General features: G+C 54.0%; 3 protein-coding genes across 4 annotated transcripts; 2 read left to right on the top strand and 1 right to left on the bottom strand.

The window, feature by feature from the left end:
- The first annotated feature begins 41 nt into the window (after positions 1 to 41).
- plekhd1 (pleckstrin homology domain containing, family D (with coiled-coil domains) member 1) lies at positions 42 to 11067 on the top strand. The gene is given in 17 exon segments (XM_029826462.1): positions 42 to 343; positions 5062 to 5323; positions 5774 to 5867; positions 5939 to 6028; positions 6121 to 6197; positions 6372 to 6463; positions 6531 to 6583; positions 7436 to 7530; positions 7634 to 7727; positions 7856 to 7949; positions 8234 to 8290; positions 8293 to 8329; positions 9163 to 9295; positions 9564 to 9617; positions 9619 to 9709; positions 10081 to 10224; positions 10347 to 11067. Coding segments are annotated over 16 exon segments (1518 nt in total). The 5' UTR covers positions 42 to 343; positions 5062 to 5168; the 3' UTR covers positions 10505 to 11067.
- Positions 339 to 2820, top strand: slc39a9 (solute carrier family 39 member 9). Its single transcript, XM_003976221.3, has 7 exons — positions 339 to 764; positions 904 to 1012; positions 1210 to 1413; positions 1487 to 1555; positions 1630 to 1715; positions 1789 to 1923; positions 2039 to 2820. The coding sequence occupies exons 1-7, from the start codon at positions 669 to 671 to the stop codon at positions 2270 to 2272; spliced, it is 933 nt and encodes a 310-aa protein (XP_003976270.1). The 5' UTR covers positions 339 to 668; the 3' UTR covers positions 2273 to 2820.
- Positions 10566 to 15922, bottom strand: ccdc177 (coiled-coil domain containing 177). 2 transcript variants are annotated; one of them, XM_029826312.1, is made up of 3 exons: positions 15364 to 15506; positions 12116 to 14947; positions 10566 to 11580 (listed from the first exon to the last, which is right to left on the bottom strand). In XM_029826312.1, exon 2 carries the CDS (start codon positions 14933 to 14935, stop codon positions 12470 to 12472), a length of 2466 nt encoding a protein of 821 aa, XP_029682172.1. In that variant the 5' UTR covers positions 14936 to 14947; positions 15364 to 15506; the 3' UTR covers positions 10566 to 11580; positions 12116 to 12469. The 2 variants fall into 2 exon arrangements, with proteins under 2 accessions (XP_029682172.1, XP_003976806.2); XM_003976757.2 differs by lacking the exon at positions 15364 to 15506 and adding an exon at positions 15513 to 15922 and having other exon boundaries at positions 10567 to 11580.
- Positions 15923 to 18105: the final 2183 nt, after the last annotated feature.

Here is an 18105-nt window from a genome sequence, read left to right as displayed (position 1 = left end):
TTAAACCGGTTGTGCTCTGCTTATGCCATTTCATGATAGAAAACATGCTGAAAACAGTATCTTTTCTGATTTCATAGGAAAATATAGATTTTTTTTCCCGAGCTTCCCACTTTTACCTATTGTGTAGGTGACCGTTTTCTCCTGAGGGGGCAGTGTCGCGGAAAGAACTTCCGCAAAAACCACAGAAGAAGATATGACGTGGCAGCAATTTTTACCCGGAAGTGCTTCTCCGGCACAAACAACGGGGATGTTCGCTGAGCTAGCTGCTTTGCTAGCTGCTGAGCTAGCTGCTGATCAAGGATAGTCGCAATATCGCTTTTGACAGCAGGATAAACGATGCGGGGTAACAAACGTTTTCAGCCGGACCTTTTGACGTATTTAATTTGTGATTCCTAAGCGGTGGCAAATACTGTGGCCAATTAGCTTAGCTACCATTCGAGGCCAACATCTGCAACGTCCCTGTTAAGTTAACGTGGATGTTTGTTTTAGGTCCTTAAATCCAGGAAGAGGCGCGATATTTACAGTATTTCATTAAAAGCTGTCGTCAGGTGTGTTGGAAGTGCGATTTAACCCGACACATGCGGGGAAGAAATCGTTTTCTTTGAAACAAAATCGCCTTTATGTGTGTGGTTTAGCTTTGTAGTGTAGCTGAAGAGAAAGTTGCAATCATGGACGATTTTAGCTCCATCAGCCTGCTGTCGCTCGCGATGTTGGTGGGATGTTATGTCGCAGGAATAATTCCGTTAGCGGTCAATTTTTCTGAGGTAAGGTCGACACTTTCACGTCTTTGGCAACTTAGCATTGTCAAAACAGGGAGGGCAGTCCTCCGCCGTGGGTTCGGTTGGACTCGCTGTTGATTCCATTGTCCCTGTGTGGCCCGTCTCATTGGGCCCGGCTGTGCAGGAGAAGCTGAAGCTGGTGACCGTCCTGGGGGCCGGGCTGCTGTGCGGAACCGCTCTGGCCGTCATCATCCCCGAGGGCGTCCACGCACTTTATGAGGAGCTCCTCGAAGGTGAAGGGTTTCTTTTTAGCCCCAACAACAGACCATCCCTGCTTCATGTACATCAGCAACCTTTGTGCACCTTAATGTACATTTGAGTCGTCTCTTTATTTATAGAGAACAAAGTCCATGGTTGCTTTTGTCTTGCGTAACCCTGTTTGCTCAGTGAACATTTGTGTATCAGATGGATCTGACCCGTCCCTCCACAGGTGGCCACCAGAATCACGGACACAGTGGGGCTGCAGAAGTGTCTGAGACCAAGGCTGAAGTGGAGGCGGTTCTGAGCACCGGTGGGAAACACGAGCACGCTCACGAGCAGCTTCACGCCTGCATCGGCGTTTCTCTGGTCTTGGGCTTTGTCTTTATGCTGCTGGTGGACCAGATAGGCAGTTCTCACGTGCACAGCACTGAAGGTCAGTCTGACCTCTGTGGAGACGCTGTCAGTGGTTTGCATCTTCTCTCCTCACAACGTCTCCTCCGCTTTAGATCCCGAGTCGGCGAGGGCGGCTTCCTCCAAAATCACCACCACCCTGGGTCTGGTGGTGCACGCGGCAGGTGGGACACACACTGGTCTGACTGGTCCGCTGTAAGCGCCACCTTTGTAAGGCGTCCTTGTGTTTGGTCCTCAGCTGACGGAGTTGCTCTCGGAGCTGCTGCCTCCACGTCTCAGACCAGCGTCCAGCTCATCGTCTTTGTAGCCATCATGTTGCACAAGGTCAGACAGCATTTTTCAGAAACGAACGGTCCAAAGAATTCTGCTGTAGCGGTGAGCTGTCCTGTTGCTGCAGGCCCCTGCGGCCTTCGGTCTGGTGTCGTTCCTGATGCATGCCGGTCTTGAGAGGAACCGCATCCGCAAGCATCTCCTGGTCTTCGCACTGGCAGCGCCGGTCCTCGCCATGCTGACCTTTTTAGGCCTCAGTCAGGTAAAGCACAAGGAAATCGCACCTCGGTGCTGCAGCGGAGCCTTCGGGCTCTTTGGGTTTGAAGTTCAGCAACCTGACGAAAGCCTGAAAGGTTTTTCTGTCTCCCCCCTCTCAGAGCAGCAAGGAGGCGCTGTCAGACATCAACGCCACCGGCGTCGCCATGCTCTTCTCTGCCGGCACCTTCCTCTACGTGGCCACTGTGCACGTCCTTCCTGAGGTCGGGGCCGGAGGGCACAGCCACGCCCCCGCCGGAGGCAGCGGGAACAAGGGACTGAGCAAGGTGGAGGTCTTGGCTCTGGTGCTGGGCTGTCTGATCCCGCTGGTGCTGTCCGTGGGCCACCACCATTAGAGCCGCAGCGTGGGCCCCACCAGCACACACGTCTTAATGTTGGACCAACGTATGGGGACCAGTTCTGCCTCTGGACCCGGGCGTCTGGAGCTGAGCCCGGCTGCAGGCCCCGGGGAGGAAGGCCAGGAGCTGTCCTCTCAGAGACCTGTGGACCTTTAACCCTCTTTGCTTCGCATCCCCGTGAGACTTTTTCAGGTTTCGTGAGTCCAAAGTGAAAGAACGGAAAGTTTATTAGAGGCAAAGTTGCACCGTGGGATTTTTAAAGGTTTGGAGAGGCAACTTTTTAGAAAACTTCAACTGTAAATCTTGTAAATGAATTGACAAGCACCATTGGAACACAACTGCAAGTGCCATATTAGTGAGCAGAACCTGAAGGCAACCTCCCACTGGGTTGTCATGGCAACGCAGAGGCGCGCCCTGAACGCGAGCTGGGGACCAGTTTCTCTGTCTGGTGGGGAGGTCTGGCCTGAGGTCAGTGGGGGACAGTTGACCTTTTCTTTGGATTCCTGTAAATGTTCCAGTTTCACATTAAAGCTTTCAAGGCCCCACCAGCGTCGCTCCGCTTCCTCTTTTCTTCAGTCCTAACGTGGACGGGTGCTCGGAGTGTTCATCTCTCTGGTAAAGAGGTGAACGTGATCCTCAGCTGGCCGAAACTGGTCCCTGAGGATGGTCCCTGAAGGTGGTCCCTGAAGATGGTCCCTGAGGATGGTCCCTGAAGGTGGTCCCTGAGGATGGTCCCTGAAGGTGGTCCCTTCCCTGAAGGTGGTCCCTGAAGGTGGTCCCTGAGGATGGTCCCTGAAGGTGGTCCCTGAGGATGGTCCCTGAAGGTGGTCCCTTCCCTGAAGGGTGGTCCCTTCCCTGAAGGTGGTCCCTGAAGATGGTCCCTGAAGGTGGTCCCTGAAGATGGTCCCTGAAGGTGGTCCCTGAAGATGGTCCCTTCCCTGAAGGTGGTCCCTGAAGATGGTCCCTTCCCTGAAGATGGTCCCTTCCTTGAAGGTGGTCCCTTCCCTGAAGATGGTCCTTCCCTGAAGGTGGTCCCTGAAGATGGTCCCTTCCCTGAAGATGGTCCCTGAAGGTGGTCCCTGAAGATGGTCCCTTCCCTGAAGGTGGTCCCTGAAGGTGGTCCCTGAAGATGGTCCCTTCCCTGAAGGTGGTCCCTGAAGATGGTCCCTTCCCTGAAGATGGTCCCTGAAGGTGGTCCCTGAAGATGGTCCCTTCCCTGAAGGTGGTCCCTGAAGATGGTCCCTTCCCTGAAGGTGGTCCCTTCCCTGAAGATGGTCCCTTCCCTGAAGGTGGTCCCTGAAGGTGGTCCCTGAAGATGGTCCCTTCCCTGAAGATGGTCCCTTCCCTGAAGATGGTCCCTTCCCTGAAGATGGTCCCTTCCCTGAAGGTGGTCCCTGAAGGTGGTCCCCTGAAGATGGTCCCTGAAGATGGTCCTCCCTGAAGATGGTCCCTTCCTGAAGGTGGTCCCTGAAGGTGGTCCCTGAAGATGGTCCCTTCCCTGAAGGTGGTCCCTGAAGATGGTCCCTTCCCTGAAGGTGGGTCCCTGAGGATGGTCCCTGAGGATGGTCCCTGAAGGTGGTCCCTTCCCTGAAGGTGGTCCCTTCCCTGAAGGAACTAGGAGCTTTGGCTCCCCAGCTGATTTTGATCAGTTCTCCTTTCATGCTCGTTGGGGACAAGTTTGGTCAATTAACCAAGAATAAGTTTGGTGTCATCGGTGAAGAGAGTTACTTCCTGTTGTGGTTGCACTTCCTGTTTGTTGCATCAGAGCCGCGATCACTCGTCAGTTCCATTTTAACTTTAACAGCATCATCTCTGTCACCGTGAATAATCATTGTTGCATTTACACACGTTTGAAACGGCCGATAAATAAAATAAATAGATAAAGCTGCAGGACGGCGGCGGCAGGTTGGTGTGTGTAGACGTGTCGGGGGGGGGGGGGGTTCTGTCGCGGATGGTGTGGAGGTGACCCCCCCCCCCCAGTCCTCTAACGAGCTTGGATAGGAGATCATTTGATTTTTGCCACTAGGTGCCAACAAATCCTTTTTAATTCTTAGGTCCTCAACCCTTTGACTACATCTACCTAAGAGATAATCCTGATAAAGTTTTTAAAAAGCTCAAATGTGTGGCGTTAATCCTCTTGTGAGGCTCAAATCCTGCATAATCCTGACGATGTTGCAGGATGTATTTGAGGGTCGAGCTGTCGATGCCTTTATAATCTGCTGTTGGGCCCCTCCAACATTAATCTGAGCCTGGTTTAGCCACGCCCACCTAATCATTATTCTCCCTCCCTCCCTCCCTCTCTCTCCCTCTCTCTCCTCCCTCTCCTCTCTCTCTCCTCTCTCCTCCCTCGCTCCTCCCTCCCTCCCTCTCCTCTCTCCCTCTCTCTCCTCCCTCACTCCTCCCTCTCTCTCCTCTCTCTCTCCCTCCCTCCCTCGCTCCTCCCTCTCCTCTCTCTCTCCTCTCCCTCTCTCTCTCCCTCCCTCCCTCCCTCTCTCCTCCCTCTCTCCTCTCCCTCTCTCTCCCTCCCTCCCTTGCTCCTCCCTCCCTCTCTCTCTCCCTCCCCTCCCTCTCTCCTCTCTCTCTCCCTCCCTCCCTCTCTTCTCCCTCTCTCCCTCTCCCTCTCTCCCTCCCTCTCTCCTCCCTCTCTCCTCTCCCTCTCTCCCTCCCTCTCTCCTCCCTCCCCTCCCTCTCTCCCTCCCTCCCTCCCTCGCTCCTCCCTCTCTCTCCCCCCTCTCTCTCCCTCTATCCTTCCTCTCCCTCTCTCTCCTCCCTCCATTTGCCTCCAGCTGACCTCCAGCAGCAGCAGCAGCATCCATCCATCCATCGATTGGTGAGATCACGTTGTTGAACCCCCACCGCTCGATCGCTCTATTGGCTCCTCCCCCCAGGCAGAATGTTTCCCTCCTCGTCTCGGACGTCTCTGTTGTCACCCTGGTCATCCATGGAGCAGTCGGACTCGGAGGCTTTGGACATCAGCACCAAAGTGCAGCTGCATGGTGTCCTGTGGAAGAGACCCTTTGGACGGCCGTCAGCCAAGTGGTCCCGCAGGTGAGGGTGGTCCAGCAGGTGAGGGTGGTCCCGCAGGTGAGGGTGGTCCAGCAGGTGAGGCTGGTCCAGCAGGTGAGGCTGGGCCAGCAGGTGAGGGTGGTCCAGCAGGTGAGGGTGGTCCAGCAGGTGAGGCTGGGCCAGCAGGTGAGGGTGGTCCAGCAGGTGAGGGGTGGTCCAGCAGGTGAGGCTGGTCCAGCAGGTGAGGCTGGGCCAGCAGGTGAGGCTGGTCCAGCAGGTGAGGCTGGGCCAGCAGGTGAGGGTGGTCCAGCAGGTGAGGGTGGTCCAGCAGGTGAGGGTGGTCCAGCAGGTGAGGCTGGTCCAGCAGGTGAGGCTGGTCCAGCAGGTGAGGCTGGTCCAGCAGTTTAGTTCATCCATCAGTCAATGAAGAAAACTGAATAGTTTGCAGTATTTTCAGGTCCAGCAGGTTTAAATGTTTTTGTTCTCCAACAGGTTCTTCATCATCAAAGACAGCTTCCTGCTTTACTACGCCGAGAGCGAGAAGAGGAACTTTGAGACCAACAGTTACTTCAACATCCACCCCAAGGTGAGAACGCTCCCACAAACACTGAGCCAAACATCTGCACCCATGCTGAGGCCTCTCTGCTGGGCCCTCAGGGCGTCGTCCCGCTGGGAGGGTGCGTGGTGGCGGCCAGTCCCAACGCCGGCATGCCCTTCGCCATCGTGGTCAACCTGGAGGACTTCACCGTAAGGTCCCGCCGGTCTGCAGACACAAACCTGTGGTCTGGTTGTTGAGTGTGTGTGTGTGTGGTGTGTGTGTGTGTGTGTGTGACCTGCAGGGCGCCATCGTCTTGGCTGCAGACTCGGAGGACGAGCAGGTCCAGTGGATGGAGATGCTGCAGGATTCAGGGAAAGTGTGAGTGAAATCTGAGACGCTCTCAACGCTGCTGAGGATCAGTGCTTAGTCAGAACTCGTTAGAGACCCGGAGGTACCAACAGGCAGCAGAACTAGCGGACGTGGTCGCGTGAGCGTCACACTCCAGGTGTGTGCAGGTTACAGGAGAAGGTGCTTGTGTTCTCCACCCAACAGCACGTGGAAGAACGCTCAGCTGGGGGAGGCCATGATCGAGAGCCTGGAGGCTCAGGGGCTGCAGCTGGCCAAGGAGAAGCAGGAGTATCTGGGTAGGAACCTCCGCCCGCTCCACATTCACATTCTGGAGTGGACGCGTCTCACGTTGTCTCCGTCCAGGTAAACTGATGGAGGAAACCGAAGAGCTGAGCCATCAAAGGGCGCAGAGGGAGGTGAGGCTGCTCCTCGTCCTCGTCCTCGTCCACGTCCACGTCCACGTCCTCGTCCACGTCCTCCTCCTCCTCCTCGTCCTCGTCCTCCTCCTCCTCCTCCTCCTCCTCGTCCTCCTCCTCGTCCTCGTCCTCGTCCTCCTCCTCGTCCTCCTCCTCGTCCTCCTCCTCGTCCTCCTCCTCCTCGTCCTCCTCCTCCTCCTCCTCCTCGTCCACGTCCTCCTCCTCGTCCTCCTCCTCGTCCACGTCCTCGTCCTCCTCCTCCTCCTCCTCCACGTCCTCCTCCTCCTCCTCCTCGTCCACATCCACGTCCTCCTCCTCCTCCACGTCCTCGTCCACGTCCTCGTCCTCCTCCTCGTCCTCCTCCTCGTCCACGTCCTCATCCTCGCCCTCTCTCCCCTCTCTCCTCCGTCCACGTCCTCCTCCTCGTCCTCCTCCTCGTCTCTCCTCCTCGTCCACGTCCTCATCCTCCTCCTCGTCCTCGTCCACGTCCTCCTATCGTCTCCTCCTCGTCCACGTCCTCGTCCACATCCACGCCTCCTCCTCCTCCTCTCCTCCTCGTCCTCCGTCCTTCTCCTCGTCCTCCTCCTCCTCCTCGTCCACGTCCTCATCCTCCTCCTCCTCCTCGTCCTCACAGTCCTCCTCCTCGTCCTCCTCCTCGTCCACGTCCTCGTCCACATCCACGTCCTCCTCCTCCTCCTCGTCCTCCTCCTCCTCGTCCTCCTCGTCCTTCTCCTCGTCCTCCTCCTCCTCGTCCACGTCCTCGTCCACGTCCTCGTCCTCGTCCTCGTCCTCCTCCTCGTCCTCGTCCTCGTCCTCGTCCTGCATCACCTGAACCAACGTGTTTGTGTTCAGGAGCTGCAGCGACTCAATCTGGTCCTGGAGGAGGAGAAGCTGAAGTTTGAGGAGGTGGTGATGGAGCTGAAGGCAGAGCAGGAGCACATCAAACAGTACACAGGCCTGCCTTTCCATTACATGAACGCGCTGCTAACGTGTGTAATTAACGTGTGTGTAATTAACGTGTGTGTAATTAACGTGGTGCGTCTGCGGCAGCGATCTGGACGGGACCGCTCGCTCGCTGAGGGGAGTCGAGAGGGAGAAGGAGGAGCTGAGCCGGCTCACCACCGCGCTGCAGAACTCCATCCAGGTAGGATGGCAGAAACCATGTAATACACGTGTATTACACATGTATTACACGTGTATTACACATGTATTACACGTGTATTACACAAAGGGTCCTTACATAAGCAGACACAGAGCTGAAGCCTTTTTCAGGAACTTTCTCAGGAGAAGCAGAGAACTTTGGAGCTGCTGGGGGTTAAGGAGCAGGAGGAGAAACCTACGGAGACGGCAGAGGAGACCCGGGACAGTGAGGACAGAGAGGACGGAGGGGACGGCGGGGACGGTGAGGACGGAGGGGACGGTGAGGACGGAGGGGACGGCGGGGACGGTGAGGACGGAGAGGACGGAGGGGACGGAGAGGACGGAGGGGACGGAGGGGACGGAGAGGACGGAGGGGACGGAGGGGATGGCGGGGACGGAGAGGACGGAGAGGATGGCGGGGACGGAGAGGACGGAGGGGACGGAGGGGACGGAGAGGACGGAGGGGACGGTGGGGACGGAGGGGCCGGAGTGGGACGGCCGGGGACGGAGGGGACGGAGGGGACGTGGACCTGCTGAAGGACCTGCAGCACATCGAGGAGGAGATGAGGTCCTGCTGAAGGAGAAGCAGCAGGCGGAGAGAAGTGAGTTGTGGTTGGAATGAATCGTCATGGTAACGGGGAGGCTGGTGGAAAGTGTTGCAGCAGGTATTGATCAGCAGCGATGGAGCAGCACTAACCGCTGCGTCCTGGAAACGTTGGCCTCCTTTCCCATCATCACTCCTGTAAATCTTTAATAGCCCAGAGTGGCGCTTTAAAGCTGCTTGGTGAACTGGAATTTGTGCTATTGTTCGAAATGTCCTTTCCAAACAACTTTAAACTGTTTCAAACTACAATATTAGAAGGAATAAATATCCCAGAGCGGCACTTGGATGGTGGCTGGTGAGGCTTAGGCTTAGCTTTTTTAGCTTTTGGACCATGATTCTGCTCAGAGAATCCTGAAGGAAGGACCGGACGGATCCGGCTGGGTTTTCTATGTCTCATTCTGTCGAGACCCGGTAGGAAGCGTCCAGGCGGCGATTTTATAGCTGCGGCGCTCGCTGCCACACAGGCGCGTGCGTGAGCTCCAGCCGTACACGTTGCTGGTTAAACAAAGGGCTGGGAAAATCTGCACACTGAAATTATGAAATTATATTATTTTTTAAAGTACGATTATCAGAATAGTTTGGATTCAGTAGAATATTTGCATTTACCCGCCGTTAGTTTGAATTTTGAAACCGATGACGTCAGCGCGGCGGCTGCGGCGCCCCCTGCTGGTCGGACGATGTTTTACATCACCTGAAAATCGATCAACTTGAGAAGCGGTTTGTTGACGTCAGTCAGCTGGTTCGGTGTCTTTAATGAGTTAAGTTCGGATGACGCGTTCCCATTTTGAATTGACCTGCATGTATGTGTGTGTGCGTGCGTGCGCGCGCGTGTCAGGCTGAAGGACAACGAGCAGATGGCGAAAGTCCTGCAGGAGGAGAGAGAGTTCTACTGGTCTCAGGCTCAGACGCTGCAGGAGTCGCTGTCTCAGCTCAGTGTGGACAAGAACCAGACGGAGGCCGAACTGCGGGTAACTGCGGCTGCATTTTGTTGCTTTAAACGCCAAAAGACAAAAATCTAATCTCTGATATCATCAAAGATCAGTTCGAAAGGCAGACAAAATATCACGTTAAATGGCTTTTTTAATGATTATTGTTTACTCTCTTGGAGCGCAGCTACCGTTTTAAAGGTAACAAGAAGCGGTTTTAAATGAACCTTAAATGAATATTTAACATGGACATAAATGCTATATTTCCGTATCAAACCCTCTTCCCGCGTCTTTTGTTGCGTTTTGCCAGGCGGAGCTGGAGTCTCGGCTCGAGCTGGAGCAGCGTCTGAAGGAGGCCGGAGGAGGCTCTGCAGGAGCTGGAGAAAGGCCTGAGCTCCCTGGAGCGCAGCGCAGAGTCGGAGGAGCAGATGAGGGGAAACGTGACCCAGCTGAGGAGTGAGTGTCCCCGCGCACGCACGCACGTGCACGCACGTTGCAGGTACCAGCACCAAGCACAGCATTTGGAGCTGTTACGTCTCAGAGAGTAAAAACACCAGCTATTATGTCAGAATATTTAAGATTGTTGCTGTTAAACGCGCACAGTTGACACAGGTGAGCGGACACACGCTGCCCCCAGTGGACAGAGCTTGTAACTGCCCGTCAGCGCTTGAACGTTTCGATTTTAAAGGTAAAAAACATTAATATTCCTGCAGGATACAGACAGAAAGAAGAGGGACCATTGCTTTGGTTGCTGGAGGGCTGTTTAGTTGGAAACGTTCCCGGCAGGGGCAGCCCTGAACTATCCTCCATGTTTGTGTTGCAACCAGGATTCTTTGAGGAGTGTATCTGCGCGGCGGAGATCGAGGCCAAGCTTCCATCCATCATGAAGAACGCCGTGTACCTGCACAAGGCTGCAGCCCGTCGCATCAAGAGCTGCAGGATCCAGAGGAGCGCCTCCAGGCGCCACTGGTGTAAGTCCACCACCCCAGTATGCAGGAGTCTGTCCAGGGTCCAGCTCAGACCCGCACCCTCACGTCCGTTAGAGCCACTTTGACCAGTGTGAATATTAATCCACGTTGTGCTCTGGTCGCAGTGAAACACTCCAAATCCTTCGCGGTCACCGGCGCCGACGAGCGCAGCATGGAGGAGCTGCGGGAGACGGCGCGGCGGCTGACCTCCGACAGCAGCTTCAGAGAGAGCGTCTACAAGATCATGGCTGGCAAGGACGCCGCCGGCAAGACGGACAACTGAGAGCAGGCGGGCTGGCGAGTCTTCCTGCGTGAGCGCCCGGGACCGTCCGACAACTTGACCAAAGATTTAGAAAAATATTGAAAAGGCCTGAAAACATGAGGTCAACCTTCGTCTGCACCACCTTCAAAGTGACATCACTCAGAAACGACGCAGTCATCTGCTAATTTTCTGGTTGTAACAAGTATTAGAATACATACTAGTAAAATGCTACATTTTGTTGTAATATACTAGAACGTGTTTTCCAAAACCTTTAGTAAGTTTGACACATTAGAGCGACGTGACTGTTTTAGACAACAGTCAGTCAACAGTGTTTGACTGACTTTTATTGTTTAGAGGACAACAAGTCAAATTCCTATTGTCAAATGTCTCTTTTAATCGCTGTTTTGGATTGTATCGCAGTTTGTGTAGCGACTTTCTCTTTCAATATGGCTGCGTCTTCAGTGACGCAACTCAAAGCAGTTCAAGACAAATGAGAGGATGAAGGGAAGCTCAAGGAAGATGTGGAGGAAAAGCCTGGACAGCACTGAGTGACTGGCTGTCAATAAAGTTGTGTTTGAACCTCGCACGGGTCGCTTCAAACACTTATAATTATAAAGTTTGCAGCCTGCTGAAATAAACGTCTCAAATCCAGATCCAAAACCAGCCTGAAACAGGAAGTTGTCGCATCCCAGCAGTGAAATTAGACAAAGGGGTTAACAGTGACACCTAGTGGCCGACGGCCATTACAGCAGCGGCCTCACGCTTTCAGTCTGAAAATAACTTTATCCATAAAAGAAGATTTAGTGATAAGAAGCAAATATTCAAATATTCCGACGTGTACTTTGTGCACATGCGCAACTTCCTGTTTCAGCAGCATGACTGATAGCAGATTTACAAATTTCAAATGAGGAAATCTCTTCATTTGGACAAATTTCTTTACAACAGCATGTTCAGGTTACAAACAGGATCTTGTCTTTAACAGCAAGGAAACACGTCATTTTCACCAAAAACCTTGTGTTTTACCCATCAAGTTCAGTGGGAGGGAAAATCAAATCCAGATTGAAGACGACGTCACAGCTGCCCGTCTGCTCCAGGACCTGAAAACAAGGATCAGAAATTATGAGAGGACACGTCATCACCACGATTCTGGCGCTGGATGTTCTAAAAACCACATTACTGCTCTTATAGTGAGTGAGTTTGACTGCAACGCCAGCATCGCCACCTTGAATCGGTTCTGTCCTGTCTAGCCTGACACCACGTCCTGGAGGGAGTCTGCTTGGACCAGAACAGACCGGTCTGCCGCTCTAACGCAGCGTCTCTGGCTCGTTTCGGTGGTGATATAATCAGCTTTTAGGTGCCCCCCAGTAAAGCTGCGGGAGGGTTCCACATATTCCCACGCACTCCCTACACAGCCATTCCCCTTTGATGCACCGTCCTGGTTCCCGTCACCATGGCAACAGCTACATGAGCACAGCCTCGCTCTGCTCCCCTCCTCTTTTATTAATCTGGCAGCTTTGAGGATTAACGCCAGCAGAGAGCCTGACGGCCACCAGCTGCCCAGTAAAAGCCTTTTTGCACCGTCAGCATCAGTTCACTGCATTTGGTGGATTCAGGACGTCAGAAAAGTCGTACCTGCTGACCGGGGCTGCTGCCGACGGTGGGGGGGACGAGGCCCGAGGGGCCCAGTTGTCAGCCACCTCTGAAGCCTCATCAGCTCAGGCGTCGGGCTCCATCCCTGCACCACGTCTCTTCTCCTCCTGTCGTTGTCATGGAGTTGTGCTTCCCAGTAAAACTGGAGGCTGGAGTCCAGCAGCTGGGAGTGGGGGGGGGGGGGGGGGGGGTCTACAGGTTCAGAAGCATCCGTCCAACATCCAAAATGATTGTGTTTGCTGTGATGAGACCAAAAAAAGGTAAGAAATCTGTCAAAGCGGCTGGTGGGAGAGGAGCCTTGATGGGCTGTTCCTTGGAGAAGCACCAACATTCCTGTCACTTCTCATCCAGGCTGGCTTTGAGTTGAGCCTCCAGAACCATTTTATCAAATGTGCGCACGTTGGTCTCCTCTCGCACTTTGTCCCGCACGTGAAAGGACGCTCGGGCCACGGAGCGAGCGCTCTCCAGCACCGCCTTCTTTTCTTTGAAGATCTGTTCGCTCTTCTCCAGTTTCCTCTCGATGGACTGGAGCAGCTCCAGGCGCCGTTGCTTCTCCTCCTCCTCCACCCGCTGCCTGTTGAGCCTCTGGAGTCGCTCCTTCTCCTGGCGGCTCTGGACGGCCCTCTGGGCTTTCTCCTTGGCCTTCTCCTCGGCCACCACGGCGGCGTGTTTGGCCCGTTTCTCTGCCTCCTTCATGCGGGCCTCCAAGAGCTGCTGCTGCTGCTTGTCGCGTCTCTCCGCTGCTTTTCGTGCCTTCTGGATCTGCTTTTCCTCACGCTTGGCCTTCTCCTTGAGCTCCTGCCCTCGCCGCTCTACAATCTGCTCGTAGTTCTCCAGAGAGCGGCTGAGCTTCTCCTCCGCCGCTCTCCTGGCTTCCTCCCTCTCTTCCTGTTCCCTCCGGGCGATCTCCTGGATCAGAGCGGCGTGGCGTCTCCTCTCAGCCTTGTTCAGGCCTCGTCGGTCCTCCTGCGCCTGGTGCTCCTTCTCTTGTCTTTTCAGCTCTGCCATGGTGAGTTTTTCTTTCAAGAGGAGCCTCTCCTGCTCCAGCATGGCTGCCCTCTCCTCCTCCAGGGCCTTCAGGTTCTGTTCTTGGAGAACTTTCTTGTGCTTCTCCTCCCGAGCTGCCTGCTGTAGCCTCAGCAGACGGCTGCGCTCCTGCTGCTCGGACAGCTCCCTCCACCGCTCCTCGTTCTCCTCGGCCTGACGCATCTTGGCGGCCGCCGACATTTGCTCCTGGTGGCTGAGTCGCTGCTGTCGGAGGGACACCTGTGTGTGCCACACCCGCTGGTACTCCATCATGCTGCGCTGCTTCTCCCTGTTCTCCTGCTCTCGCCGTAGCTCCTCCATTCTGCGCTCGCTGTCCCAGTGAAGGTGAGCCACGTAGCGGGTCTGACTCATCAGGTCTTCTTCTTGGTACTTGGCCAGCATCAGGGCGGCGATCTTGCGGTCGCGCTCGGACACGGCCTTCAAGCCTCGGCGCTTCACCTCCTTCACGATGCGCTCCACCTTCTGCGTGGTCTGAGGAGAGTGGCTCAGATCGCCCAGGCTGAAGCTGCGGCCTATCAGCGAGTTGAAAGTGGCCATGGCGCACGCTCGGGGGCTGGACATTTTGTTCCAGGGGTCTCGGGCGCCGTCCCAACTGTAGGAAGAGGAGGCGCCCGACTCTGACGATGTGCAGGTCGTGGTATTCATGGCAGAGTTGGAGGAGCAGATGGGATCCATCCTCCTCTGCAAGGATTCCATGGAATGGCTCTTTCCTCTCACCTTCAGTCCCAGATGGCCGTTGTGCTGGGAGTACAGGCCTCCCGTCACGCCGTTCGGCGGCGCCCCAGACTTGGTCACGGATGACGTTAACGTGGAGTTGGCTCTGGGGAAGGACGGGGCTTTGGGTCCTGATCTGGGAAAAGTGTTTGAGGATTTGCCCCCTGATGCCTTCCTGACGACCTGCGGGGGGGCAGACGAAAGCAGCCGAGTGGGTTTCAGGTGCTGAGATGAAGGAGGCTTGGAGGCTCCTTGGAAAACCACCTTGGAAAGCACAGCTGGTGTGGAACCGGGTTTGGAGGACTGAGGTGATTTAGCTGGGCCACATTTAGGAGCGGTGTTAATAACGTGGCTGGGAGCTTTGGGTGCTTTGGATGCTGCAGCTCCAGAGGACGTTCCTGCCTCCTGGCCTGAGCTGGAGGTCACAGCTTTGGAGGTCAGAGGCTGCGTGGAGCCAGAAGACGTCACGCCGCTGCCGCCGTTGGCGTTTGCCTGCAGGATCCTCCTCTTCTCCTCTCTGACCACCCTCTCCCTCTCCTCCCTGCACTGCCTCAGTTTGGCGTGCCGGTCCTTCTCGTACACTTCAAACAGCCCCGTCGCCACGCGCATGCTGCGGCCAGGAGCCTCTCTGGCGAAGTCGGACAGCGGGCGAGGCAAGAGCTCCACGGGCTTGACCCCGCAGCGAGCACACGCCTCCAGAGAGCGGGGGCTGGTCAACACATAGCGGCTGCCCTCTGCGGCTGGCGAGTCAAAGTTGTAGAGATCCAGGTGCAGTTTGGGCGCCGCGTCTCTGTCCATTTGAGCCTGAGGTTGCTGAGGTGGGGGTCCATGAGTGGCGCCGTCTGAAGCCGCTGGGATGTGGCAGGGGCTCGGTTCAGAACTGCCTGTGGGTGGGGTTTTAAACTCGCCATCCCCGTCCTCCTCTGCTGACGTGCAGTCGCTCTGCTGGGACGGTCGAGCGTCATCGGCGGCGACGGCTGGCGGGTCGAGTTGTGGACCTTTACACTTGTTCTGCTCCTCAGCCTCCGAGGGGTCAACCATAGTTGGCTAATACTGCAGGGAGAAGGGAGCATGAGTGACAGGGGAGATGTTTCAGAGAGACGGGACAGCAGCTAAAGACAGATGACGTCTGTGGGGGAGGGTCAAGACGCAGGTTCAGGGATTCACGCACACATGGACGCACATTCATGCACTGATTTCTACCCCAGATGAGACATTTCTCCTCCAGGGAACTGACACAACATACAAAAACCCACCACAGCGCTACAATGGAGGGTCTATTTTTGGCAAAGTTACTGGGCTGAGAGAATTTGATTACTCACAGCAATATTTTTCACACTACATCACACATTCAGCCTACAAATAGGTCTGAAATCAGATGGTGCACCATAAATGATTAACTAGGTCCTCGTAAAGGTTTATTTTAAAGCCCATGAAGATGGTTCTCTGCAGCAAACACATCTGCTCACCATCAGCACATCTGACAGTAAAGGCCTGGACGCTTCTCTGAGACCAGAACGCCATTAGGATGGAATTTTAAAGGCCGATTTCATGAGAAAAAAGAAAAATGGCTGCATCTGCTGCGGTGTTGTGCCTGATTCTGGTCCACAGCACTGACCTGCCAGAGTGAAAACTCTTTTCCGATCCGGTGCTTTGTTCCCCGTTAATCCACCCAGCGCCCCCTGTTCCCTGCATAATATCAGGTTTCAGAGGCCGTCGGTCCAACAATGGAGCATCACATCATCGCAACCTCCAGCGACACGACGGAAACAGGCGGAGCCGCAGGCGGAGACGGAGCCGGAGAGATCCGATGAAAAAAGCACGCGCAAACCTCACGATGGCCTTTTCCCCTCCCTGATGTCAGTATCTTGTTATCTTCTCCCTCAGCCCTCTCCACCTGCTCTCTTCAATAGCATCCCTCCATCTTAGCGTCCTAAGCTCCGCCCGCTCGGGACAAGCGTGCTAAAAATACTGTCTGTCCGCTGCGATTAACCAAGCGCACCCTCATCCGCAGCATCCAGCAGAGCTGCGATAACACACACACACACACAACACACACCACACACACACACACACACACACACACACACACACACACACACACACAGTTTCACTCCATGGTTCTGATTTCCTGTAGAAAAGTATCAATTTACCGATTAAAAATCTACAAAACTGCTTCGAAAACAATAAACTGCGCTGAAAAAAATCTCAAGTAAACGATCGATAGAATGATTATTTGTATTTATTTGTATTTATTTATATACAGCTGCCGCCTGTGACCGTTAGAGGGCACTAGAACACCAGAGATCCCTATTCTTCCGCTCATTATGATTCCAGTCGGGTAAATGAGCTATAATTACAATTAATGTCGCGGATTTTTGCAACTATGAGTTTTACAGATGCTCTAAAACCATTAACAAAAAATCAATGAGAAACATCTGAGACATTTCTTTGATTTACAATACCATTTTTAGGACTTATACTGCTGTTAGGAATCATTTAGTTACATGTTGTAACCATTAATTACCACCCAAACTTGAGTTCAGCCGTTAATAAGGAATTTGATGACGACCTTCTGAAGCTTCAACATCAGCTGTATCAACATCACTGCCATGACTTTTTACTCTCAATATCTGAGAGGAAGAATATTGGTGTTAATGTGCTGAGACGCCGGTAGCGGATGAAGTCGGCTTGCTTCATAGACGGAGCCGCCTGCTCGGGTCCAAACACAGCCGATGACTGGGATTAGATAACTCTAGGTGCTCTGATGACCCACTAAACTCCTGACCTGTTGGGGGAACAGTGCGAGTTTAATTGGCCCCGCCCGCGAGCCATATCTGGGGGACAGCGGGTAACAAGTGGCAACAGGGAAGGTGCTGGCTGGTTAACCAGGGGTCTGTGGGGGGCTGCACAGTTCACTGGTGCAGGGGTATGTTCGACACAATCTGTGTGTCTTTGTTTTTGGTGCTGCAGGGCAGCTCCTCAGCACCAACGGTGAACTGGGGGGTTCACAGAGAGGTGAACGGCCCGGTGCAGTCATGGATACCGCAGCCACGGCAACCTTCTCTAACTATAAGATAAAGAGGACAGATAAATGATGCCTTTATGTTTGCTGAAACGGACGTGTGAATAATCATCAAAAAGCAGTTAAAGTGCCAAATGTTGGAGCAGATGATCTGCCTGTTGGAGCTGCTGAGGACACACAAACTGACTCTAGACGACCTTATCACATCAGTCAATGTGCTGATGTCCCCAGAGACACAGCAACATCATCGGACAAGAAATCAACACGATTTCATCTATTTCTATAACCCTACATACTGTAGGGTTATGGTTAGGCATGTAGACCGGGAGCGGAGGAGGGTTTGGGGGGGGGTTATAGTATGTAGGGTTAGGGTTAGGCATGTAGACCGGGAGCAGAGGAGGGTTTGGGGGGTTATAGTATGTAGGGTTAGGGTTAGGGGGTACGGTCAGGTGTATAGACTGGGAGTGGAGGAGGATTAGGTTTAGGGTTAGGGTTAAGATTACGGGGGTTAAGGTCAAGTATGTAGTATGTAGGATTATGGGGGTTAGGGTTAGGGGGTACAGTTAGGCATGTAGGCCAGGACTGGAGGATGGTTAGGCAGGTTAATCTTAGGGGAGTTGGAGTTAAGTATGTAGACCAGAAATGTTGGGGGTCTAGGGTCCAGTATGTAGACCAGGACTGGAGGAGGGTGGTGGAGGCGGTGGGGGGTGCAGTGTAAGGGTTAGGGAGGTTTAGGGTTAGGTATGTAGACCAGGACTGGAGGAGGACATCTCAGCATGTCTCCAGACGATGGCTGATTTTCCACATTACTATGTTTTACTGCTTTGACAGCGTAGCCTGTGGGGGTGTTCCCTCAGAATGGAACATTTTTACTCAATGTCTAATGACTTTCAGAGCTCAGGGAACCAAACGTGATGACATGCCCTCAAATGCATTTCTAATATTCTGTTAAAAGCAGGCTGTTTTTGAAAAAACTAAATATGAACTGAAGTGAGTCAGGCGTACTGCACACCTACAGCTGGAGGAAGGGGGCTGAAATCAAAAGTTGGAGATATAATAAATGTAAAGAAGAAGAAAGTTATAAAATGAGCTTTAATTCTTGGATTAGTGCATGACGTTTATGGTGAAACATCACAGGTTAATTACCGGTACTGCTGTGGCCTTGTTTTACCTCTAGGGTTAAGGT

Source organism: Takifugu rubripes, chromosome 2, assembly GCF_901000725.2.
Source record: "Takifugu rubripes chromosome 2, fTakRub1.2, whole genome shotgun sequence".
NCBI lineage: Eukaryota > Metazoa > Chordata > Actinopteri > Tetraodontiformes > Tetraodontidae > Takifugu > Takifugu rubripes.
This window is presented reverse-complemented; position numbering and strand designations above follow the sequence as displayed.